We start from the raw sequence: 27416 nt of genomic DNA on the forward strand, positions 1-27416 counted from the left end.
CGGTCTGAAAGCTCCTGTACAGGATTCCCACGCTCTTTTTAAAAGGGAATCAGCTTTCCGGTCAAGCGGGTCTTGCAAGGATCCTGAATCTTCAACAGGCAATAAAGACTTTCTAGAAGTGGACGCCACTGCCGCATCCACTTTTGGGGCTTTTGACCATTTGGAGAAATCCTCGTCATTAAAGGGATAGCGACGTTTTGAGGAAGACGGCAACCCTTTTTGTCCCTGGCTTTCCCACTCCTTTTTGACTAATTCTTTTATTGCTGGAATAACAGGAAAAGACGCTCTTTTTCTTTCAGATAGGCCTGCAAACATCACATCCTGTGGCGTTTTAAGGGTTTTAGTATCTTCTATACCCATGGTGTTACGTACTGATTTGACTAAGTTGTCAATGCTATCTGTAGGGAAGCATGAATCCTGCTCACTCTCCGAGGACATGACCTCTTGAGACCCGTCCGAATCCTTATCCTCCACCTCAGAGGATTGTTCAGATGTAGGAGAGGTATATTTCTTCCTACTTTCAGGAACTTTCTCAGAGCTTCTAAAGGCTCGTAATTCCTCTCTGATCATGCTACGTACAGTTAGGGCCAGAAATATTTGGACAGTGACACAAGTTTTGTTATTTTAGCTGTTTACAAAAACATGTTCAGAAATACAATTATATATATAATATGGGCTGAAAGTGCACACTCCCAGCTGCAATATGATAGTTTCCACATCCAAATCGGAGAAAGGGTTTAGGAATCATAGCTCTGTAATGCATAGCGTCCTCTTTTTCAAGGGACCAAAAGTAATTAGACAATGGACTCTAAGGGCTGCAATTAACTCTGAAGGCGTCTCCCTCGTTAACCTGTAATCAATGAAGTAGTTAAAAGGTCAGGGGTGGATTCCAGGTGTGTGGTTTTGCATTTGGAAGCTGTTGCTGTGAGCAGACAACATGCGGTCAAAGGAACTCTCAATTGAGGTGAAGCAGAACATCCTGAGGCTGAAAAAAAAGAAAAAATCCATCAGAGAGATAGCAGACATGCTTGGAGTAGCAAAATCAACAGTTGGGTACATTCTGAGAAAAAAGGAATTGACTGGTGAGCTTGGGAACTCAAAAAGGCCTGGGCGTCCACGGATGACAACAGTGGTGGATGATCGCCGCATACTTAATTTGGTGAAGAAGAACCCGTTCACAACATCAACTGAAGTCCAGAACACTCTCAGTGAAGTAGGTGTATCTGTCTCTAAGTCAACAGTAAAGAGAAGACTCCATGACAGTAAATACAAAGGGTTCACATCTAGATGCAAACCATTCATCAATACCAAAAATAGACAGGCCAGAGTTAAATTTGCAGAAAAACACCTCAAGAAGCCAGCTCAGTTCTGGAAAAGTATTCTATGGACAGATGAGACAAAGATCAACCTGTACCAGAATGATGGGAAGCAAAAAGTTTGGAGACGAAAGGGAACGGCACATGATCCAAGGCACACCACATCCTCTGTAAAACATGGTGGAGGCAACGTGATGGCATGGGCATGCATGGCTTTCAATGGCACTGGGTCACTTGTGTTTATTGATGACATAAGAGCAGACAAAAGTAGCCGGATGAATTCTGAAGTGTACCGGGATATACTTTCAGCCCAGATTCAGCCAAATGCTGCAAAGTTGATTGGACGGCGCTTCATAGTACAGATGGACAATGACCCCAAGCATACAGCCAAAAGCTACCCAGGAGTTCATGAGTGCCAAAAAGTGGAACATTCTGCAATGGCCAAGTCAATCTCCAGATCTAAACCCAATTGAGCATGCATTTCACTTGCTCAAATCCAGACTTAAGACGGAAAGACCCACAAACAAGCAAGACCTGAAGGCTGCGGCTGTAAAGGCCTGGCAAAGCATTAAGGAGGAAACCCAGCGTTTGGTGATGTCCATGGGTTCCAGACTTAAGGCAGTGATTGCCTCCAAAGGATTTGCAACAAAATATTGAAAATAAAAATATTTTGTTTGGGTTATGTTTATTTGTCCAATTACTTTTGACCTCCTAAAATGTGGAGTGTTTGTAAAGAAATGTGTACAATTCCTACATTTTCTATCAGATATTTTTGTTCAACCCTTCAAATTAAACATTACAATCTGCACTTGAATTCTGTTGTAGAGGTTTCATTTCAAATCCAATGTGGTGGCATGCAGAGCCCAACTCGCGAAAATTGTGTCACTGTCCAAATATTTCTGGCCCTAACTGTATGTCTTCCGACCTTACTGATGACTCCTCACGTAAGGTGGATTCAATGCATGACTGGCATAGCTTTTTTAAATAGATATCCGGGAGCGGCTGAGAGCATAAGGCACATTGCTTATGTTTGGATTTCCCTGTTCTTTTAGCCTAGGAAATTAGATGAAAGAGGGGAACGTAATCAGCTTAAAATAGGGTAGGCAACACTCACCCCTGAAGCTGTCATCATAATACCGGCTGACGAGGAGGAGACGGAGGCACAGAGGGAAGAACCGACCGGTCCGATCTCTTGCTCTTGGAGGAAGATCTGCGGCTGCTGCTTGTCCGGCTTCCAGGAGTGACAGCGGTGACCTCCACTAAAGGCAACGCTGTGTCCTGAGGAGATGCCATAATGGACGCCTGGAATCAGCGCCAGCGTTCTCTTGTACTGGGGGCCGCCATCTTCTTCCTGCCGCACCCGGAAGTGATCACTACATCCGGGTTGCGGCTCTGCTGTGCGCGCCTGCCTCCACATCCAGCGCGCAGGCGTCGTCCTCCTTCAGCCTCACCCCGGAAGTTGTAACAATACTTCCGGGGGACAATCACTGGGCCACACGCTGCCACACAGGTTCTTCCCGCAGCGATCCGGACCCTGCAGGCATGCTGGATGAAGACTCCGTGAGCCAGGCGACTCCCCGATCCTGGCCTCACGGTACCTGCCGGCAGAGGGGGGAAACTGCCATAGAACCCCCGACGCCGCTTCCAGCTCTGGAGCCCTTGCCGTCCCTATAAGGTAAACTGCGCAAGCGGCATCCAGGCTGGGAATCCTCTTCTCTCCAGGTGTCTCCCGTAGGAACAGGAAACCAACTGTGGGAGCGAGGGGGACCGCCCCTTTTATTCTCTCCATAGGGGTTTCCTGTTCCTAGGGGCGGATCCCCTCTCTCAAGTGGGTGCTGTCGTGGCGAAGAGAAAAAGTAATGAGAAAAGGGGTCCTCTGGGGTGATGTTATGGCATATAGATGGTATACCTTCCCACAGGTGAAGTATATCCCCAGGGCTCCCGGTGTGTAGATGGAAGATGGTGAATGGTGCAGTAAAGAACGAGGACACAGGTTTGCAGTCTCTTTACCTGGTTTACTGAAGACTTCAGGCAGCCACAGTCCAGGGTACCAGATCACAGGGCCCGGCCGTCTTGGAAGCGAATCTAGAGTCCCCCTTACCAGATGGAGTTAAAAGCCTTCCCCTAGCGCGGTGGTGTTGTAGTCTTTTACTGCCTATAGCTTCAGATAAGGTCCTTACAGTTGTTCTCTCTGTCCCCCATAAAGGATAGGAAATAACCCGTATGACTGGTGACTTGAGCCTTTTTAAAGGGACTCTAGCACGCCCCGGGCTCTACAGGTGTCACCGTGCCTCCTGGGTATTAAGGCGGACAGGTAACTTGCAGTTCAGCTGTCCTGCCGATTTCTGTTGTAAGTCGTAGAGTTCCTTACAACCTCGGTGGTCCAGCTACCGATTATCTGCGCCTCAGAGGGAGGCAGCCTGCTCTTAGCTGGTCTCCCCTAATGTTACTCTCCTGTGCTTCACTCTCCTTCATGCTCAATGAACAATGTTCGGCTTTCTGTATGTCTCTTTCCAGGAGCTGTGGTACTTCAGACTACACGGCCCCTTCAGACCTTCTGACCCTCTAGGTCCGTCTGCTCTCTTCTGTCTCTTTGACAATCTGACCCCTCTTTCCCTCCAAACCACAATGTATATAGGGGAGTCACTTAGTAAATAGGATCAAAAGCTCCCCCTTGTGGCCTGGAGTGTGAACATGTTGTGTGTATGGTGGTTACCTGATAAAAGATATCCTTCATTGCCTCCAAACGTAACATCACTCTCCCCATGAGGAAAGCAATGCTACTGTGACAACCAGGACCCTGAGGCGCCACAAGTACCTGCAGATTTTCCACATCCAAAGCAAGTCTATGGGAAAAATCTTCACATAGAGCTGATCCACATGTTGCGAATGTAAAACTTGCACCGCGGGTCAGTTTACACGGAGTAAAATAAAAGTTCAGCGGGCAGCAGATTCCTGTACAGCCTGTCCACGGAACTCAGCAAAAACATGCCATGTAAAAAGCTCATCAAAAGCTCATTGTGGGCACATGGTGGGCTCATTATAGGCATATGGTGGGCTCATTGTAGGCAAATGGTGGGCATATGGTTGGCTCATTGTGGGCATATGGTATGCTCATTGTAGGCATCTGATGGGCTCATTGTGGGCATGTGGTGGGCTCATAGTAGGCACATGGGCTCATTGTGGGCACATTGTAGGCTCACTGTGGGCATATGGTCATTGTGGGCACATGGCGGGCTCATTATAGGCATATGGTGGGCATATGGTTGGCTCAGTGTGGGAATATGGTATGCTCATTGTAGACACATGGTGGGCTCATTGTGGGCACATTGCAGGATCAAGTGGGCATATGGTGGGCTCATTGTGGGCACATTGTAGGCTCACTGTGGGCATATGTATGGTCATTGTGGGCACATGGCGGGCTCATTCTAGGCATATGGTGGGCTCATTCTAGGCAAATGGTGGGCATATGGTTGGCTCATTGTGGGCATATGGTATGCTCATTTTAGACACATGGTGGGCTCATTGTGGGCACATTGCAGGCTCATGGTGGGCACACCACCTCACTGGACCAGAGCATGAACCACATACCGTACTTTGTTACAAAATATGGCCACATCTTAACCCCTTCATGACCGAGCCTATTTTGACCTTAATGACCTGGCCGTTTTTTTGCAATTCAGACCAGTGTCCCTTTATGAGGTAATAACTCGGGAACGCTTCAACGGATCCTAACGGTTCTGAGATTGTTTTTTTCGTGACATATTGGACTTCATGTTAGTGGTAAATTTAGGTCAATAATTTTTGCGTTTATTTGTGGAAAAAATGGAAATTTGGCTAAAATTTTGATAATTTCGCAATTTTCAAATTTTGAATTTTTATTCTGTTAAACCAGAGAGTTATGTGACACAAAATAGTTAATAAATAACATTTCCCACATGTCTACTTTACATCAGCACAATTTTGGAAACAAATTTTTTTTTTGCTAGGAAGTTATAAGGGTTAAAATTTGACCAGCGATTTGTCATTTTTACAACGAAATTTACAAAACCATTTTTTTTAGGGACCACCTCACATTTGAAGTCAGTTTGAGGGGTCTGTATGGCTGAAAATACCCAAAAGTGACACCATTCTAAAAACTGCACCCCTCAAGGTACTCAAAACCACATTCAAGAAGTTTATTAACCCTTCAGGTACTTCACAGCAGCAGAAGCATCATGGAAGGAAAAAATGAACATTTAACTTTTCAGTCACAAAAATGATGTTTTACCAACAATTTTTTTATTTTCCCAAGGGTAAAAAGAGAAACTGGACCTCAAACAATACAATTTGTCCTGAGTACGCCGATACCTCATATGTGGGGGGGGGGGAACCACTGTCTGGGCGCACGACAGGGCTCTGAAGGGAAGGAGCGCCATTTGACTTTTTCAATGAAAAATTGGCTCCAATCTTTAGCGGACACCATGTCGCGTTTGGAGAGCCCCTGTGTGCCTAAACATTTGAGCTCCCCCACGTGACCCCATTTTCGAAACTAGACCCCCCAAGGAACTTATCTAGATGCATAGTGAACAATTTGAACCCCCAGGTGCTTCACAAATTGATCCGAAAAAATGAAAAAGTACTTTTTTTTCACAAAAAAAATCATTTAGCCTCAATTTGTTCATTTCCACATGGGCAACAGGATAAAATGGATCCTAAAATTTATTGGGCAATTTCTCCTGAGTACAGTGATACCTCACATGTGGGGGTAAACCACTGATTGGGCACGCGGCAGGGCTCGGAAGGGAAGGAGTGCCATTTGACTTTTTGAATGAAAAATTAGCTCCAATCATTAGCGGACACCATGTCGTGTTTGCAAAGTCCCTGTGTGCCTAAACATTTGAGCTCCCCCACATGTGACCCCATTTTGGAAACTAGACCTCCCATGGAACTAATCTAGATGTGCGGTGACCACTTTAAACCCCCAAGTGCTTCATAAAAGTTTATAACGCAGAGCCGTGAAAATAAAAAATCATTTTTTTTTCCTCAAAAATTATTTTTTAGCCTGCAAATTTTTATTTTCACAAGAGTAACAGGAGAAATTGGACCCCAAAAGTTGTTGTCCAGTTTGTCCTGAGTATGCTGATGCCCCATATGTGGGGGGGAACCACTGTTTGGGCACACGTCGGGGCTCAGAAGGGAAGTAGTGACTTTTGAAATGCAGACTTTGATGGAATGGTCTGGGGGCGTCACATTGTGTTTGCAGAGCCCCTGATGTGCCTAAACAGTAGAAACCCCCCACATGTGACCCAATTTTGGAAACTAGACCCCCCAAGGAACTTATCTAGATATGTGGTGAGCACTTTGAACCCCCAAGTGCTTCACAGAAGTTTACAACGCAGAGCCGTGAAAATAAAAAATAATTTTTCTTTCTTCAAAAGATGTTTTAGCAAGCAATTTTTTATTTTCACAAGGGTAACAGGAGAAATTAGACCCCAATATTTGTTGCCCAGTTTGTCGTGAGTACGCTGATACCCCATATGTGGGGGTAAACCACTGTTTGGGCGCACGTCAGGGCTCGGAAGGGAAGTAGTGACGTTTTGAAATGCAGACTTTGATGGAATGGTCTGCGGGCGTCACGTTGCATTTGCAGAGCCCCTGATGTGCCTAAACAGTAGAAACCCCCCACAAGTGACCCCATATTGGAAAATAGATCCCCCATGGAACTTATTTAGATGTGTGGTGAGCACTTTCAACCCCCAAGTGCTTCACAGAAGTTTAAAACGCAGAGCCGTGAAAATAAAAAATCATTTTTCTTTCCTCAAAAATTATGTTTTAGCAAGCAATTTTTTATTTTCACAAGGGTAACAAAAGAAATTAGACCCCAATAGTTGTTGCCCAGTTTGTCCTGAGTACACCGATACCCCATATGTGGGGGTAAACCACTGTTTGGCCACATGTCGGGGCTCGGAAGGGAAGTACCGTATATACTCGAGTATAAGCCGACCCGAGTATAAGCCAACCACCCTAATTTTGCCACAAAAAACTGGGAAAACTTATTGACTCGAGTATAAGCCTAGGGTAGAAAATGCAGCAGCTACCGGTGAATTTCAAAAATAAAAATAGATGCTCCATACCGTTCGTTATTGCCCCATACGATGCTCCATATAAAGCTGTGCCACATATAATGCTCCATACTGTTCATTATTGCCCCATAGCTGTGCCATATAGTGCTCTGCACCGTTCATTATTGCCCCATAGATGTGCCATATAGTGCTCTGCACCGTTCATTATTGCCCCATAGCTGTGCCATATAGTACTCTGCACCGTTCATTATTGCCCCATACATGTGCCATATAGTGCTCTGCGCCGTTCATTATGGCCCCATAGCTGTGCCATATAGTGCTCTGCGCCGTTCATTATTGCCCCATAGCTGTGCCATATAGTGCTCTGCACCGTTCATTATTGCCCCATAGCTGTGCCATATAGTGCTCTGCACTGTTCATTGTTGCCCCATAGCTGTGCCATATAGTGCTCTGCACCGTTCATTATTGCCCCATAGCTGTGCCATATAGTGCTCTGCACCGTTCATTATTGCCCCATAGCTGTGCCATATAGTGCTCTGCACCGTTCATTATTGCCCCATAGCTGCCATATAGTGCTCTGCACCGTTCATTATTGCCCCATAGCTGTGCCATATAGTGCTCTGCACCGTTCATTATTGCCCCATAGCTGCCATATAGTGCTCTGCGCCGTTCATTATTGCCCCATTGCTGCCATAGTGCTCTGCGCCGTTCAGTATTGCCCCATAGCTGCCATATAGTGCTCTGCACCGTTCAGTATTGCCCCATAGCTGCCATATAGTGCTCTGCACCATTCATTATTGCCCCATAGCTGCCATATAGTGCTCTGCGCCGTTCAGTATTGCCCCATAGCTCTGCCATATAGTGCTCTGCACCGTTCATTATTGCCCCATAGCTATGCCATAGAAAGCTCTGCCATTGCTGCTGCTGCAATAAAAAAAAAAACGCCATACTCACCTTGCTGCTTTCAGCTCCCAGCGTCCGGTCCCGGCGTCTCTCCGCTCTGACTGATCAGGCAGAGGGCGCCGCGCACACTATATGCGTCATCGTGCCCTCTGACCTGCACAGTCAGAGCGGAGAGACGCCGGGAAGACAGAGCGGCGCCCGGCGTGTGGAACGCGGACAGGTGAATACTACATACTTACCTGCTCCCGGCGTTCCGCTCCCTCTGCCCGTCACACGGTCTTCGGTGCCGCAGCCTCTTCCTCTATCAGCGGTCACCGGCACCGCTGATTAGAGAAATGAATATGCGGCTCCACCCCTATGGGAGGTGGAGCCGCGTATACATTTCTCTAATGAGCGGTCCCACGTGACCGCTGAAGAGGAGAAGAACTGCAGCACCGAAGACCGTGTGACGGGCAGGGGGAGCGCCAGGATCGCCGGGACTAGGTGAGTATGCCTCAGCGCCCTCTCCCCCTCACCCGCCGACCCTGCCGCGAGTATAAGCCGAGAGGGGCACTTATACTCGAGTATATACGGTAGTGACTTTTGAAATGCAGACTTTGATGGAATGGTCTGCGGGCGTCACGTTGCATTTGCAGAGCCCCTGATGTGCCTAAACAGTAGAAACCCCTCACAAGTGACCCCATATTGGAAAATAGACCCCCCATGGAACTTACTTAGATGTGTGGTGAGCACTTTCAACCCCCAAGTGCTTCACAGAAGTTTATAACGCAGAGCCGTGAAAATAAAAAATAATTTTTCTTTCCTCAAAAATTATGTTTTAGCAAGCATTTTTTTATTTTCGCAAGGGTAACAGGAGAAATTGGACCCCAATAGTTGTTGCCCAGTTTGTCCTGAGTACGCTGGTACCCCATAAGTGGGGGTAAACCACTGTTTGGGCGCACGTCGGGGCTCGGAAGGGAGGGATTGGCTGGAATCAATGGTGGCGCCATGTTGCATTTGGAGACCCCTGATGTGCCTAAACAGTGGAAACCCCTCAATTCTACCTCCAACACTAACCCCAACACACCCCTAACCCTTATCCCAACTGTAGCCATAACCCTAATCACAACCCTAACCCCAACACACCCCTAACCACAAACCTAACCCCAACACACCCGTAACCCTAATCCCAACCCTAGCCCTAATCCCAAACCTAACCACAACTTTAACCCCAACACACCCCTAACCCCAAGCCTAATCTTAACCCTATTTGCAACCCTAGCCTTAATTCCAATTCTAATTCTAATTCCAACCATAACCCTAAGGCTATGTGCCCACGTTGCGGATTCGTGTGAGATTTTTCCGCACAATTTTTGAAAAATCCGCAGGTGTTTTTTGTGCGGATTCCTATTGAGGAACAGGTGTAAAACGCTGCGGAAGCCGCACAAAATTGACATGCTGCGGAAAATACAACGCAGCGTTTCCGCGCGGTATTTTCCGCACCATGGGCACAGCGGATTTGGTTTTCCATAGGTTTACATGGTACTGTAAACCTGATGGAAAACTGCTACAAATTTGCAGCGGCCAATCCGCACCGTATGCAAATACCCTAAACCTAACCCTAGCCCTAACCCTAGTTCTAACCCTAACCCTAGTGGAAAAAGAAAAAAAAATATTTTCTTTATTTTATTATTGTCCCTACCTATGGGGATGATAAAGGGGGGTGGGGGGGGTCATTTACCATTTTTTTTATTTTGATCACAGTGATAGGTTATATCACAGTGATCAAAATATACCTGGAACGAATCTGCCGGCCGGCAGATTCGGCGGGCACACTGCGCATGCGCCCGCCATTTTGGAAGATGGCGGCGCTCAGGGAGAAGACTGGCGGACACCGGGAGGCCCGGTAAGTATAAGGGGGGGGGATCGGAGGACGGGGTGGGGATCGGAGGACGGGGGGGATCGGAGGACGGGGGTGGGATCGGAGGACGGGTGGGTGGCATCGGAGCACGGGGGGAGCGGGCAGGAGGATGGGAGAGCGGACAGGACGGCGGAGGGGAGCGGAGTACCGGACGGAGGACCGGGGAGGCGATCCGTGGCGGTGGGGGGGGTACACCAGTGTTTCCAGCCATGGCCGATGATATTGCAGCATCGGCCATGGCTGGATTGTAATATTTCACCAGTTTTTTAGGTGAAATATTACAAATCGCTGATTGGCAAATCAGAGCGATCGTAGCCACGGATCCCTCGTAGTCCCTGCAGATCGGGTGAAATTGGAGTTAAGGTACCTTCACACTGAACAACTTAACAACGATATCGCTAGCGATCCGTGACGTTGCAGCTTCCTGGATAGCGATATCGTTGTGTTTGACACGCAGCAGCGATCTGGATCCTGCTGTGACATCGTTGGTCGGAGCAGAAAGGCCAGAACTTTATTTAGTTGCTGGATCTCCCGCAGACATCGCTGAATCGGCGTGTGTGACGCCGATTCAGCGATGTCTTCACTGGTAACCAGGGTAAACATCGGGTTACTAAGCGCAGGGCCGTGCTTAGTAACCCGATATTTACCCTGGTTACCAGTGTAAATGTAAAAAAAACCAAACAGTACATACTTACATTCCGGTGTCTGTCGCGTCCCCCGGCGTACTGCTTCCCTGCCCTGCGCTTAGTAACCCAATGTTGACCCTGGTTACCAGGTGACTTCGCATAGTTGGTCACTGGAGAGCTGTCTGTGTGACAGCTCTCCAGCGACCACACAGCGACGCTGCAGCGATCGGCATTGTTGTCTAGATCGCTGCAGCGTCGCTAAATGTGACGGTACCTTTAACCCTTTCACCCGATCTGCAGGGACGCGATCTTTCCATGACGCCACATAGGCGTCATAGGTCGGGAAGGGGTTAAATGGATTTTCCACTTTTAAAAAGAGGGGTCCTCAAGCAATAGCACTCATGTAAAAATAATGTGGCGTTCACTCTCCTCAGTTCCTCCCTTTCCCACATCACCGCTGCACCCAATCACTGAATTCTACGCCTCGGCTCATGTAAATAGCGCAAGCTGCTGAACTCAGTGATTGTCTGCAGCAGTGATGTGTGCTGGTGACATGAATCCAACACTGCAGCCAAAACATAGAGAGTGGAGCAGCGGACGTGGAGACTGGAGCTGGGGGGGGTGAGTCATTTTACAGGGCTTCTATTGTTTGGGAAAGTGGAAAATCCCTTTAAGGCTTCCGTCACACGTTCAGTATTTGGTCAGTATTTTACCTCAGTATTTGTAAGCCAAAACCAGGAGTGGGTGATAAATGCAGAAGTGGTGCATATGGTTCTATTATACTTTTCCTCTATTTGTTCCACTCCTGGTTTTGGCTTACAAATACTGAGGTAAAATACTGACCAAATACTGATAGTGTGACGGCAGACTAAGAATGTAGTGCAGATTACGTCATTGCCGCGCCCGCCGCACTCACACACAGACATGGACGGCTCTGGTTGAGGGTGAGCAGATAACAGCTGTGCCCCTCTGTGACCATGCGACGCCTTCACACGCTGATACCTGCGACATCAGGCGGCTCCGCCATGTCCGGCCTGAGCTCAACTAACGGCTCCGCGCTCTGTCACCTTCCGCTCAACCGCTGCGTATGGTGAGGTGTGCGCATGTGCGGTACTCATGGAGCTGCCGCTGCCGCTGCCGCTGCCGGTCCCTGTGCGGCCACACGTGAGGCAATGACGGCTGTGCGGTGACCTTAGAATGGAGATGATGCATGAGGCTTATTGTGCCCGGTACTGCGCCCGGTGTCAGTAATGGCTGACTTTACTGCTGTTTGCCGTGTAGGGGATTTGTGACAACATGGCGGGAATATTGTAGGTTAATGTGTGTGGCTTATTCTACCACTTAATATGACTGTGACCCTGCAGCTCCGTATTCTGCCGATATTGTCAGGCTCTGCTGTTACCTGTGTAACTATAACTACCACTATGTAGGAACTCTGCTGCACAGTGTTCCTGCAGTGACCTGCAGGGGGCAGCACCGTATACAGAGTGTTCCTGCAGTGACCAGCAGGGGGCAGCACCGTATACAGAGTGTTCCTGCAGTGACCAGCAGGGGGCAGCACCGTATACAGAGTGTTCCTGCAGTGACCAGCAGGGGGCAGCACCGTATACAGAGTGTTCCTGCAGGGGGCAGCACCGTATACAGAGTGTTCCTGCAGTGACCAGCAGGGGGCAGCACCGTATACAGAGTGTTCCTGCAGTGACCAGCAGGGGGCAGCACCGTATACAGAGTGTTCCTGCAGTGACCAGCAGGGGGCAGCACCGTATACAGAGTGTTCCTTCAGGGGGTCAGCGCCGTATACAGAGTGTTCCTGCAGGGGGACAGTGCCGTATACAGAGTGTTCCTGCAGGGGGCAGCACCGTATACAGAGTGTTCCTGCAGGGGGACAGTGCCGTATACAGAGTGTTCCTGCAGGGGGCAGCACCGTATACAGAGTGTTCCTGCAGGGGGCAGCACCGTATACAGAGTGTTCCTGCAGGGGGGCAGCGCCGTATACAGAGTGTTCCTGCAGGGGGACAGTGCCGTATACAGAGTGTTCCTGCAGGGGGACAGTGCCGTATACAGAGTGTTCCTGCAGGGGGCAGCACCGTATACAGAGTGTTCCTGCAGGGGGCAGCACCGTATACAGAGTGTTCCTGCAGGGGGGCAGCGCCGTATACAGAGTGTTCCTGCAGGGGGACAGTGCCGTATACAGAGTGTTCCTGCAGGGGGCAGCACCGTATACAGAGTGTTCCTGCAGGGGGCAGCACCGTATGCAGAGTGTTCCTGCAGTGACCAGCAAGGGGCAGCACTGTATACAGAGTGTTCCTGCAGTGACCAGCAGGGGGCAGCGCCGTATACAGAGTGTTCCTGCAGGGGGGCAGCGCCGTATACAGAGTGTTCCTGCAGGGGGGCAGCGCCGTATACAGAGTGTTCCTGCAGGGGGACAGTGCCGTATACAGAGTGTTCCTGCAGGGGGCAGCACCGTATACAGAGTGTTCCTGCAGGGGGACAGTGCCGTATACAGAGTGTTCCTGCAGGGGGCAGCACCGTATAGAGTGTTCCTGCAGGGGGCAGCACCGTATGCAGAGTGTTCCTGCAGTGACCAGCAAGGGGCAGCACTGTATACAGAGTATTCCTGCAGTGACCAGCAGGGGGCAGCGCCGTATACAGAGTGTTCCTGCAGGGGGGCAGCGCCGTATGCAGAGTGTTCCTGCAGTGACCAGCAAGGGGCAGCACCGTATACAGAGTGTTCCTGCAGTGACCAGCAAGGGGCAGCACTGTATACAGAGTGTTCCTGCAGTGACAAGCAGGGGGCAGCGCCGTATACAGAGTGTTCCTGCAGGGGGGCAGCGCCGTATACAGAGTGTTCCTGCAGGGGGGCAGCGCCGTATACAGAGTGTTCCTGCAGGGGGGCAGCGCCGTATACAGAGTGTTCCTGCAGGGGGGCAGCGCCGTATACAGAGTGTTCCTGCAGGGGGGCAGCGCCGTATACAGAGTGTTCCTGCAGGGGGGCAGCGCCGTATACAGAGTGTTCCTGCAGGGGGGCAGCGCCGTATACAGAGTGTTCCTGCAGGGGGCAGCACTGTGTACAGAGTGTGGCTATGTCTCTGTGTACATGCGCTGGTCTTGTATTACAGTGTATACCCCACCCCAGATGTCCATTTCTATGGCTCCTTCACACTGGCGCAGTAGGCAGATGTGTTCTGTCCTTTTTGGAGTCACCTGCACACTCCCGCTGTCGGTGTGTGTGACTCCATTCCGTCGGTGTGTGTGACTCCTACAGTCGGTGTGTGACCCCCTCTGTCCGTGTGTGACTCCTGTCTGTGTGTGTGACCCCCGCTGTCCGCGTGTGACTCCTGCCATCTGTGTGTGTGACTCCCGCTGTCCGTGTGTGACTCCTGTCTGTGTGTATGACCCCCGCTGTCCGCGTGTGACTCCTGCCGTCTGTGTGACTCCTGCCATCTGTGTGTGTGACCCCCGCTGTCCATGTGTGACTCCTGCTGTCTGTGTGACCCCCGCTGTCCGTGTGTGACTCCTGCTGTCTGTGACCCCCGCTTTCCGTGTGTGACTCCTGCCATCTGTGTGTGTGACTTCCGCTGTCCGTGTGTGACTCCTGCCATCTGTGTGTGTGACTTCCGCTGTCCGTGTGTGACTCCCGCCGTCTGTGTGTGTGACCCCCGCTGTCCGTGTGTGACCCCCGCTGTCCGTCTGTGACCCCCGCTGTCCGTCTGTGACCCCCGCTGTCCGTCTGTGACCCCCGTTGTCCGTCTGTGACCCCCGCTGTCCGTCTGTGACTCCCGCCTTCTGTGTGTGTGACTCCTGCTGTTCGTATGTGACTCTCCCCATCTGTGTGTGTGACCCCCGCTGTCCGTGTGTGACTCCTGCTGTCTGTGTGTGTGACCCCCGCTGTCCGTGTGTGACTCCTGCCGTCTGTGACTCCCGCCTTTTGTGTGTGTGACTCCCGCCGTCTGTGTGTGTGACTCTTGCCGTCTGTGTGTGTGACTCCCGCCTTCTGTGTGTGTGACTCCCGCCTTCTGTGTGTGTGACTCCTGCCATCTGTGTGTGACTCCCGCCTTCTGTGTGTGACTCCTGCCGTTGGTGTGTGTAATCCCCGCTGTCCGTGTGTGACTCCCACCGTCTGTATGTGTGACCTCTGCTATCCGTGTGTGACTCCTGCCATCTGTGTGACCCCCGCTGTTCGTGTGTGACTCCTACCGTTGGTGTGTGTGTCCCCCGCCGTCTGTGTGTGTGACTCCTGCTGTTCGTATGTGACTCCCGCCGTCTGTGTGTGACCCCCGCTGTCCGTGTGTGACTCCTGCCGTCTGTGTGACTCCCGCCGTCTGTGTGTGACTCCTGCCGTCTGTGTGTGTGACCCCCGCTGTCCGTGTGTGACTCCTGCTGTCTGTGACTCCCGCCTTCTGTGTGTGTGTGCCTCCCTCTGTGTGTGACTCCCGCCTTCTGTGTGTGTGTGACTCCCGCCTTCTGCGTGTGTGACTCCTGCCGTTGGTGTGTGTAATCCCCGCTGTCCGTGTGTGACTCTTGCTGTCTGTGTGACTCCCGCCGTCTGTGTGTGTAACCTCTGCTGTCCGTGTGTGACTCCCGCCGTTGGTGTGTGTGACTCCCCCCATCTGTGTGTGTGACCCCTGCTGTCCATTTGTGACTCCCGCCATCTGTGTGTGTGACTCACGCCGTCTGTGTGTGACTCCTGCCGTCTGTGTGACCCCCCGCTGTCCGTGTGTGACTCCTACCGTTGGTGTGTGACCCCCGCCGTCTGTATGTCTGACTCCCGCTGTCCGTGTGTGACTCCCGCCGTCTGTGTGTGACTCCCCCCTTCTGTGTGTGACTCCCACCGCCTGTGTGTGACCCCCGCTTTCCGTGTGTGACTCTTGCCGTCTGTGTGTGTGACTCTTGCCGTCTGTGTGTGTGACTCTTGCCGTCTGTGTGTGTGACTCTTGCCGTCTGTGTGTGTGTCTTGCCGTCTGTGTGTGTGACTCCTGCCGTCTGTGTGACCCCCGCTGTCCGTGTGTGACTCCTACCGTTGGTGTGTGTGTGTCCCCCGCCGTCTGTATGTGTGACTCCTGCTGTCTGTGTGTGTGACCCCGCTGTCCGTGTGTGACTCCTGCCGTCTGTGTGACTCCCGCTGTCCATGTGTGACTCTTGCCGTCTGTGTGTTTGACTCCCGCCGTCTGTGTGTGTGACTCCTGCCATTGGTGTGTGTAATCCCCGCTGTCCGTGTGTGACTCCTGCTGTCTGTGTGACTCCCGCCGTCTGTGTGTGTGACCTCTGCTGTCCGTGTGTGACTCCCGCCGTTGGTGTGTGTGACTCCCCCCATCTGTGTGTGTGTGACCCCTACTGTCCATTTGTGACTCCTGCCATCTGTGTGTGTGACCCCCGCTGTCTGTGTGTGACTCCCGCCGTCGGTGTGTGTGACTCCTGCCGTCTGTGTGACCCCCGCTGTCTGTGACTCCCGCCGTCGGTGTGTGTGACTCCTCCCGTCTGTGTGACCCCCGCTGTCTGTGTGTGACTCCTACCGTTGGTGTGTGTGTGTCCCGCCGTCTGTGTGACCTCCGCCGTATGTCTGTGTGTGTGACTCCTACCGTCTGTGATTGTGAATCATCTGGCAGGTTCCCTTTAATGCTGTGTTTATATTGTTCTCTCAGAATATATCCATTATGCCACATCAGTCCCCTCTTGCCTCATATCATATTCCGGACCTGCAGAATCCCATTTTCTTTTAATACATTATGTGTACACTACCCCCAGAGAGCTGGAACCCCTTTTTCCGGTGGGGCCCTATGGGTGACATACTAAATGTGCTATTAGATGGGTAGGAGGAGTTGGAGGGTGGAATCTGCGTTGCCGGCAATTCTAGTTTCTTGCATCAAAGGTATTCAGAAATGGATGCCAGGATCGAAGAGTTTAATAGCGATTTATTAGTCAACGTATTTTGATGTATACCCTTCTTCATCAGGACAAACCTCAGAATATATTGTTTTTCGTTTTGTTTTCATTTCTTATTGTCAAAAGTTTAGAACAGAGTCCTAATGATGCTGAGGTGAGTGTATTGCTGGTAACACAATGCGTTGGATAAGACTCATCTTAGTGATACTAATTGGTAGGAGAGATACTGACCTTGTTCTTTTCTGCCAAGTCTCAGTAACAGGAGACTAGGTTGCTCTTCCACCATTTTGCTCATGGTGATTCTGTTTTGCTAATGGCGCCAATTCAGACCAAGGCCTTCTCTGCTTTTCTGATCATATTGCAAAATGACCTGTACTCAGACAAGATCCAGGCACCGATTGCCATAGCGTTTGCAATGTCTTAGAGACCAACACCTCATATACCTCCTTCCGGATCTCTTCAGGGTGGGGCAACTACATAGTGTATATGAATCAGTTACAGCCTGTCCGCTAGGGTTTCACCTGTTAACCCCTTTACCCCCAAGGGTGGTTTGCACGTCAATGACCAGGCCAATTTTTACAATTCTGACCACTGTCCCTTTATGAGGTTATAACTCCGAAACGCTTCAACGGATCCTGGTGATTCTGACATTGTTTTCTCGTGACATATTGTACTTCATGATAGTGGTAAAATTTCTATGATAGTACCTGCGTTTATTTGTGAAAAAAACGGAAATTTGGCGAAAATTTTGAAAATTTCGCAATTTTCAAACTTTGAATTTTTATGCAATTAAATCACAGAGATATGTCACACAAAATACTTAATAAGTAACATTTCCCTCATGTCTCCTTTACATCAGCATAATTTTGGAACCAATTTTTTTTTTGTTAGGGAGTTATAAGGGTTAAAAGTTGACCAGCAATTTCTCATTTTTACAACACCATTTTTTTTTAGGGACCACGTCTCATTTGAAGTCATTTTGAGGGGTCTATATGATAGAAAATGCCCAAGTGTGACACCATTCTAAAAACTGCACCCCTCAAGGTGCTCAAAACCACATTCAAGAAGTTTATTAACCCTTCAGGTGTTTAATAGGAATTTTTGGAATGTTTAAATAAAAATGAACATTTAACTTTTTTACACAAAAAATTTACTTCAGCTCCAATTTGTTTTATTTTACCAAGGGTAACAGGAGAAATTGGACCCAAAAAGTTGTTGTCCAATTTGTCCTGAGTACGCTGATACCCCATATGTGGCAGTAAACCACTGTTTGGGCGCATGGGAGAGCTCGGAAGGGAAGGAGCGCTATTTGACTTTTCAATGCAAAATTGACAGGAATTGAGATGGGACGCCATGTTGCGTTTGGAGAGCCACTGATGTGCCTAAACATTGAAACCCCCCACAAGTGACACCATTTTGGAAAGTAGACCCCCTAAGGAACTTATCTGGATGTGTGGTGAGCACTTTGACCCACCAAGTGCTTCACAGAAGTTTATAATGCAGAACCGTAAAAATAAAAAATCATATTTTTTCACAAAAATTATATTTTTGCCCCCAATTTTTTATTTTTCCAAGGGTAAGAGAAGAAATTGGACCTCAAAAGTTGTTGTCCAATTTGTCCAGAGTACGCTGATACCCCATATGTGGCAGTAAACCACTGTTTGGGCGCATGGGAGAGCTCGGAAGGGAAGGAGCGCCGTTTGACTTTTCAATGCAAAATTGACAGGAATTGAGATGGGACGCCATGTTGCGTTTGGAGAGCCACTGATGTGCCTAAACATTGAAACCCCCCACAAGTGACACCATTTTGGAAAGTAGACCCCCTAAGGAACTTATCTGGATGTGTGGTGAGCACTTTGACCCACCAAGGGCTTCACAGAAGTTTATAATGCAGAGCCATAAAAATAAAACAATTTTTTTCCCACAAAAATTATTTTTTAGCCCCCAGTTTTGTATTTTCCCTAGGGTAACAGGAGAAATTGGACCCCAAAAGTTGTTGTCCAATTTGTCCTGAGTACGCTGATACCCCATATGTGGGGGGGGAACCATCGTTTGGGCGCATGGGAGGGCTCGGAAGGGAAGGAGCGCCATTTGGAATGCAGACTTAGATGGAATGGTCTGCAGGCGTCACATTGCGTTTGCAGAGCCCCTAATGTACCTAAACAGTAGAAACCCCCCACAAGTGACACCATTTTGGAAAGTAGACCCCCTAAGGAACTCATCTTGATGTGTTGTGAGAGCTTTGAACCCCCAAGTATTTCACTACAGTTTATAACGCAGAGCCATGCAAATAAAAAATATTTTTTTTTCCACAAAAATTATATTTTAGCCCCCAGTTTTGTATTTTTCCAAGGTTAGCAGGAGAAATTGGACCCTAAATGTTGTTGTCCAATTTGTCCTGAGTACGCTGATACCCCATATGTGGGGGGGAACCACCGTTTGGGCGCATGGGAGGGCTCGGAAGGGAAGGAGCATCATTTGGAATGCAGACTTAGATGGATTGGTCTGCAGGCGTCACATTGCATTTGCAGAGCCCCTAATGTACCGAAACAGTAGAAACCCCCCACAAGTGACCCCATATTGGAAACTAGACCCCTCAATGAACTTATCTAGATGTGTTGTGAGAACTTTGAACCCCCAAGTGTTTCACTACAGTTTATAACGCAGAGCCGTGAAAATAAAAAATCTTTTTGTTTTCCCACAAAAATTATTTTTTAGCCCCCAGTTTTGTATTTTCCCAAGGGTAACAGGAGAAATTGGTCCACAAAAGTTGTTGTCCAATTTGTCCTGAGTACGCTGATACCCCATATGTTGGGGTAAACCCCTGTTTGGTCACACAGGAGAGCTCGGAAGGGAAGGAGCACTGTTTTACTTTTTCAACGCAGAATTGGCTGGAATTGAGATCGGACGCCATGTCGTGTTTGGAGACCCCCTGATGTGCCGAAACAGTGGAAACCCCCCAATTATAACTGAAACCCTAATCTAAACACACCCCTAACCCTAATTCCAACGGTAACCCTAACCACACCTCTAACCCTGACACACCCCTAACCCTAATCCCAACCCTATTCCCAACTGTAAATGTAATCTAAACCCTAACCCTAACTTTAGCCCCAACCCTAACTGTAGCCCCAACCCTAACCCTAGCCCTAACCCTAGCCCTAGCCCTAACCCTAGCCCTAACCCTAGCCCTAACCCTAGCCCTAATGGGAAAATGGAAATAAGTACATTTTTTTTTATTTTTCCCTAACTAAGGGGGTGATGAAGGGGGGTTTGATTTACTTTTATAGCGAGTTTTTTAGCGGATTTTTATGATTGGCAGCCGTCACACACTGAAAGACCCTTTTTATTGCAAAAAATATTTTTTGCAATACCACATTTTGAGAGCTATAATTTTTCCATATTTTGGTCCACAGAGTCATGTGAGGTCTTGTTTTTTGCGGGACGAGTTGACGTTTTTATTGAAAACATTTTTGGGCACGTGACATTTTTTGATCGCATTTTATTCCGATTTTTGTGAGGAAGAATGACCAAAAGCCAGCTATTCATGAATTTCTATTGGGGGAGGCGTTTATACCGTTCCGCGTTTGGTAAAATTGATAAATCAGTTTTATTCTTCGGGTCAGTACGATTACAGCGATACCTCATTTATATCATTTTTTTATGGTTTGGCGCTTTTATACGATAAAAACTATTTTACAGAAAAAATAATTATTTTTGCATCGCTTTATTCTCAGGACTATAACTTTTTTATTTTTTTGCTAATGATGCTGTATGGTGGCTCTTTTTTTTGCGGGACAATATGACGCTTTCAGCGGTACCATGGTTATTTATATCTGTCCTTTTGATCGCGTGTTATTCCACTTTTTGTTCGGCGGTATGATAATAAAGCGTTGTTTTTTGCCTCGTTTTTTTTTTTTTTTTCCTTACGGTGTTTACTGAAGGGGTTAACTAGTGGGACAGTTTTATAGGTCGGGTCGTTACGGACGCGGCGATACTAAATATGTGTACTTTTATTGGTTTTTTTTTTTTATTTAGATGAAGAAATGTATATATGGGAATAATATTTTTTTTTTTTTTTCATTATTTTGGAATATTTTTTTTTATTTTTTTTACACATTTGGAAATTTTTTTTTTTACTTTTTTACTTTGTCCCGGGGGGGACATCACAGATCAGTGATCTGACAGTTTGCACAGCACTCTGTCAGATCACTGATCTGACATGCAGCGCTGCAGCCTTCACAGTGCCTGCTCTGAGCAGGCTCTGTGAAGCCACCTCCCTCCCTGCAGGACCCGGATCCGCGGCCATCTTGGATCCGGGCCTGGAGCAGGGAGGGAGGTGAGACCCTCGCAGCAACGCGATCACATCGCGTTGCTCCGGGGGTCTCAGGGAAGCCCGCAGGGAGCCCCCTCCCTGCGCGGTGCTTCCCTGCACCGCCGGCACATCGCGATCATCTTTGATCGCGGTGTGCCAGGGGTTAATGTGCCGGGGGCGGTCCGTGACCGCTCCTGGCACATAGTGCCGGATGTCAGCTGCGATAAGCAGCTGACACCCGGCCGCGATCGGCCGCGCTCCCCCCGTGAGCGCGGCCGATCGGCTATGACGTACTATCCCGTCCAGGGTCAGATAAGCCCAGGGCACCTCGACGGGATAGTACGTCTAAGGTCACAGAGGGGTTAAACTCCCCTGTACACCGCACTGTATGATGTTACTATAACTGTGAAATAAAGAAACACGTCAGCAAGGATCGGGTGAGGGCTCTAATTCTTTATACGTTTCCGTGATTGACATGTACTTAGCGGTGCCTATTGTTAAAGTGAAACTTTGGGGAAAGATAGTAGCGCTCCTGTAGATTGCCCTCTCCCAGTCTGGTAACAGGGGCAGCTTTGCCTCTGCAGTAGTGATGAGCGAGTATACTCGTTGCTCGGGTTTTCATTCTGTCAGCTGAATGATTTACAGCTAGTTGCCAGGCTGAGTACATGTGGGGGTTGCCTGGTTGCTAGAGAACCCCCACATGTACTCAGCCTGGCTAATAGCTGTAAATCATTCATCTGCCGGGATGAAAACTAAATCTCCGAACACTAACAAATACTCGGAGGTCACCTGTGCGTGCTCTGGAAAACTTGAGTAACTAGTATACTCGCTCATCACTACTCTGCAGCATGGGAGAAGCACAGGGGAACTAAAACAGTTGGAAAATACCTCTTGTACTAAATTTTGTAACGATGATAATTTTCCTCTATCGCCTTTTGCGATATATATATATATATATATATATATATATATATATATATATATATATATATATATATATATATATATATATATATATACAAAATAATAATTTTTTTTTGCATTTTTTTTAAACAACAATACGCCATCTGTATTTTTGTGGAGATTTATTTAATGCTCATTTGCATTATGTACCAAAAAGTCACACTTTTTTTTTTTCAAATGGCATCACATCAAAAAAACAGTGTAGTAACAGGATAATGTTTACTTATGATTTCTCCTTATTAGTTAAACAAAAAATCTAAACATAATAAAATACATTAGAGGTATTTCCATTTTTTTTCGTTTATGGCATATTTACTGCTGGAAAAGCCATAAAGACCCTATAGTAGATGTGGATCCCACCAATGCGACCTGTGTCTATCTAGAGCAGTGATCCCCAACTCCAGTCCTCAAGAGCCACCAACAGGTCATGTTTTCAGGATTTCCTTAGTATGGCCCAGGTGATGGAATTGTTGCCTGTCTAGATGATGGAATTCTCACCTGAGCAATACTAAGGAAATCCTGAAAACATGACCTGTTGGTGGCTCTTGAGGACTGGAGTTGGGGATCACTGATCTAGAGAATGGGTCTCTGATTCGCGGTGCTGTCAGTGTAGCCCTGGTTAGAATTCCCATTCATTTGTATGAGAATTTCAACCTCCTCCCCACTGAAAACCATATGTGGTGGGGGAGGCGTCCTCTAGGCGGATGCCCGCTTCCCTGGGGGGGATACACTTCCACTATACATTTATGACGACTCCTGTGAATCTGCCATAAAAGAACACGATGGGAATCCGCTTTTCACTGCTCCCTTCTGCACACGCTGAGACTTATGTAAAGATGCAAATAATGACGTAAAGTTGTAGTGAAAAATGTAGGTTGTGAGGTTTTTCCAGCTGTAACATTTGTAGATGTGAAACTACTGTATTTTATGTTATAACAATTGAAATAAATGTATATTCACACCAATGTGTCCTCTTCCGTCCAACAAATGACAATTTCCATATTAAACAGTATCAGTTTTCCCTACATTGAGAAATCCGTCTTTTTGATAAGTCGTATCTGTTGTCCCATTGACTACGTGTAAAGGAACAATAAACCTAGAATTGAATAATAAAAGTAAACAATAAGTACAGTCGCCCTCACTGTTAGTTAGTATGCAGCCATTTCTACATGATCCTGATACAGGTCTGCAAGTAACACTGGGATCGTCTGCAGATCTGTTTCATTTTCAACTGGTAATGGCCTGATAGTGGTTGTCCCGTGTATTTTGTAATTTGTACATAATTTTGCGGTATTAGTATTGACTTTTTTGCAAGCATTCAATTAAAACTTAAAGGGGTTGTCTTGTCCTGTCCAAATCGAGTGACTCCAGACTTATGAATCCCTCCAGCATACGCAGTGTGCACTGCAGGGATTCGCCGGTTTTATACCCGGGATCATGAGTTATACATACTCCTGGCCAGTGGTCGTGGCCTTGCTCCAAACACTTGTATTGTGCAAGGCTGCACGCCGTCCAGTGGGCATGGCCGAATACAGGTGTATGGAGCGAGGCCACAGCCGTTGCCCGGGGGTATATATATAACTCATACATGCCCTCCGATCCTGGACAATCCCTTGAAGGGGGTTTTAGTAATGTTCTGTACTACTACAGACTGGACAGCGAGGTTTCTGCTCCAGCCAGTTGTCTTACTGCCAGACACAGGAAGGCAAGGAGGGAAGGGGGCATGGCCCAGCTCCTCAGACACAGAACATTTCTTTACACTGTATATGTCTCAGTTTTAAATTTAATTTAAAAGTGAGGAAAATATGAAGGGAGGGCGTTCTAGCATCTTTGGGTTTTTTTTTTAAATGAAAATGTACGTGTGCATTTTCTAGCCCATTGCCAGTGACAATAACCTAAGCATTTTTGATTGTTAGAGAATCCTTGTAAAACGAATGTTGTACATTCTCATTCTCTAGTCCAAATGTCTTTGGTCAAAAAATAGCTGAAACGCAAAGATAAAAAAAACTCCACGGTTTGATCATATCCAAATACGGACATTGTGATCATGTTCTCTAGTCCTGCGTGTGCAGCACTTGTGGGATATACGATTAGTATGGACTGTTGTGAGGGTTCTGTGAAAGTAGTAAAGGTAAACCGCCTTTCTATAGACCTTCATATGTCTGTGTGATGTCCCTCTCCGCTGTTTAGTATCTCCGCCGGTTTATCACACATTGATAGAACTCTGTCTTCTGTATTGTTTGGGCTGCTTCCCATCGCACAAAGCCAAGCACCAGACCCCAAAGTTATATTCATGCCGTATCTGTCACCTGTAGGATTTTTATGAACTAGTATATATTGTAGGCTTCAGAAAGAGGGCCGTTATTGTGAAAAGCACGTAGTGCGAGTGCAATATGTCTCGTTCTTGTAAAGGTGAAAGTGCGGTGCGTTTGTGTTCGTGAAATTATTTCTCTAAGCTATATGCTATCCAAATACATATACATTTTTTTTTTTTATACAAAAGCCTTTTTTCATGTCGTTTGGCAAAGTATTACGCTATAGAAAATCCTATTCATTGCTGACGTCCTAGGTGCGGTTTTCATTTTTCGCGTAGTTGATAAACCTTTGGCTTCACACCACTTGAAAACCTACAATACGCATCATTAAAGCTGTCTGGGCTTCTTGAAATAAGTTGTGGTTGAAGTTGGCTCTAGTTAGGCTTTTGGGTAGACTGTGACCGCGTCATATCCTTCTGGTGGTCTCATGCGTGCTCTTGCATGGGCTTCACAATACAGCTGACCCTCCACAAAGAAGTATCCTTTCTGCTTCAGGTTCAGATTGCAGTCTGCGCAGACAAAGCAGTCGGGGTGGCGAAACTTATCCTTAGCTTTTACCACAGTGCCACTATATTTTGAAATAAGAAAAAAAATAGATGTTTTAATATTTATATTATTGTTATTTTTTTGTAATTTTTTTTATTTTGTTTTACATGTTCTCAGCATCTTGCAAAACTCCTATCATAACCAACTTTGACAAATGATAGTACAGGGCAGCTCTCCATACTAGGACACCTCTAGATACAGAGTGAAACAGATACAAGATGCTAGTGTCCCCAAATATTGCACCTACTATAAGCATTTTGAGTAGACTTTTTTGTTTTTTATCTTTGCAATCATGAAAAATAAGTTTGTATCTCTTTAAAATAAGAGCCCAAAGGAAAGACCGTATGGCTCCCAGAAAATGTTATTGCAGCTTTATGTGGTCATCTGTGCAAGACCATAGGTCAAACATCTGTTCAGGCAATGTACTTCTGAAAAAGCCGCATGGCTTGTTACAAGAGAAAGGTTGGATGCACCTCTGTGTCCAGTGGACATAAATATCACACGATTCAAAGGGGTTTAACAGGGGGAAAAGAGCTAATCTAAGTCTACTTTCACACATCAGGTTTTCGCCGTCAGGCTGAATCCGGCGACTTTCGAAAAAAATGGATCCGTTGCAAATTGTTAAAAACTGATACGACGGATCAGTTTTTTTGCCGGATCCGACTAGCTGATATCCGGGCACTAGCTGTTCCAGGGAGGAGAGAAAGAGGCATGCTCAACTGAAAAAAAACGGAATCCGTTGCCGGATTGATCATTTCACGGATCCAGCGCCATAGGTTTTCAATATAGCAAACTCCGGATGCTGCCGCTGTCCGTTTTTTTTCGACGGACCAAAAAAATGTTACTATGTCCGTTTTCTACGGCCGCTGGAAAACAAATTTTCGACCATCAAAAAACGGATGAAACGTGAGGCTATCCGTCACAATCCGATGCTAATACAAGTCTATGAGAAAAAAACGGTTCCGGCGGCAACTTTTCCTGGATCCGTTTTTTTCAAAATTCGCTGGATTAAGCCTGATGGTGAAAACTTGATGTGTGAAAGTAGCCTTAAAGAGGTTGTCCACCACTTTTTCATTGATGACCATGTCTGATTATTCGGGGTCTGACACCCGGCACCCCCACTAATCGGCTGTTCTCTGTGTCGGTAACTGTTCTATTACAAAGCTGTTCCATCTTCTGATAATGGCCGCTGGAGTTTACTACCCATCCACCTCCTATTGATTTGATAGGCCACTATCAGAAGACAGAGCAGCTTTCCAATCGAGCAGTTTCGTCCAGTGGACTTTGACACCGGCAATAGCTAATCAGTGAGGATGGCCAGGTGTCGGACCCCGAACGATGAGACATTGATAACCTATCCAAGGACAGGTCATCAGTGATAAAGTGGTGGACAAACTTTATACTGTATATCTGTGTGTTTATGTCGGGAAACTAGTAAGAATGTATTAGTAACTTGCCCCATTGTGTGGCTCTAGATCACCATATAACATGATGCCAAATACATTATTGTTCTCAGGACCAAACTGCCAATGAATCCCAAAGAAAAAATATATTCTTTATGCCAGGGGTGTCAAACTGCATTCCTCGAGGGCTGCAAACAGGTCATGTTTTCAGGATTTCCTTGTACTGCACAGGTGATAATTTAATCACCTACACACATAATGATTGCAGCACCTTGTGCAATGCTAAGGAAATCTTGAAAACACGCATGGTTTGCGGCCCTCGAGGAATGCAGTTTGACACCCCTGCTTTATGCTCCTATAGTTATTAGCTCAATACCTACTATACCTAAGTATAATGTAATTTCTTTGATGGAAAACGTTCCCCTTCATGCAAGACAAATATTCTTTGTAGGGAATTTCCCAAAAACGCATTACATATTTACAGAACTTCTAATTGTCTTCATTTTAGAAACCTTCAAAAAGAACCTGAAGACTCATCTCTTCCGACAAGCCTACAGCCTGCAGTGATCCTCAACCTACTGAACAGCCGTACAGCCAGCTCTTCCCTCTCCTAGTGTATCCTCACCCACCCCCTGCAGACTGTGAGCCCTCGCGGGCAGGGTCCTCCCTCCTTATGTACTCGTGTGCCTTGTTATCTGCTCATGTTTAATGTATTTGTCTATATTTGCCCCGTATTCACATGTAAAGCGCCATGGAATAAATGGCGCTATAAAAATGTATAATAATAATAATAATAAATTTTATGGAATTCATTGGGAGCTGGATGCTGAGAACAGTCACCTTGTACTTTCACCCTGATAGTGCTCTGTACATGTGAGAAGGACACCTCAGTAACTGTACAAACTGGAACTTACAAGCATTCAGTAAGGTTGTATATAAGATTTTCCCGAAGTCCACCATAGTGAAAACGATGGGAAGTGCGGGACTCTGCCTACATTTTGGGAAAGTCCTTGGGCCGCCGCAGCATTGCACCGCTGAACACCCCTCTTCCCAGCGCTGGACCTGCAGCATTGCCCCTCTCCTGCCACTGCCTCCGCAAGCTTCCTGCCTCCCTGGACCCCGCTCCACTGCAGCCCCCTCACCCCCAGTAAGCTACATTCGGATTCTAAAATTAATCACCA

The 27416-nt window shown here is 47.4% G+C and overlaps 2 protein-coding genes across 4 annotated transcripts in view; both read right to left on the reverse strand.

Moving 5' to 3' along the window:
* The window catches only part of CCDC110 (coiled-coil domain containing 110), a 74971-nt gene extending 63064 nt beyond the window's left edge, over positions 1 to 11907 (reverse strand). Inside the window, exon 1 of one of the 2 annotated variants that reach the window (XM_069744335.1) lies at positions 11813 to 11907. In XM_069744335.1, the coding sequence (XP_069600436.1) occupies positions 11813 to 11821 (9 nt within the window). In that variant the 5' untranslated portion in view covers positions 11822 to 11907. The remainder of the gene's footprint in view (positions 1 to 11812) is intronic. The other variant, XM_069744334.1, reaches the window with a different exon arrangement.
* A 10171-nt stretch (positions 11908 to 22078) lies between these two features.
* PDLIM3 (PDZ and LIM domain 3) overlaps positions 22079 to 27416 on the reverse strand; it is a 77727-nt gene continuing 72389 nt past the window's right edge. For both annotated transcript variants that reach the window (XM_069744336.1, XM_069744337.1), the window contains one exon: positions 22079 to 24854. In XM_069744336.1, the coding sequence (XP_069600437.1) occupies positions 24665 to 24854 (190 nt within the window). In that variant the 3' untranslated portion in view covers positions 22079 to 24664. The remainder of the gene's footprint in view (positions 24855 to 27416) is intronic.

This window comes from Ranitomeya imitator, chromosome 1 (genome assembly GCF_032444005.1).
Source record: "Ranitomeya imitator isolate aRanImi1 chromosome 1, aRanImi1.pri, whole genome shotgun sequence".
Taxonomy (NCBI): Eukaryota; Metazoa; Chordata; class Amphibia; order Anura; family Dendrobatidae; genus Ranitomeya; species Ranitomeya imitator.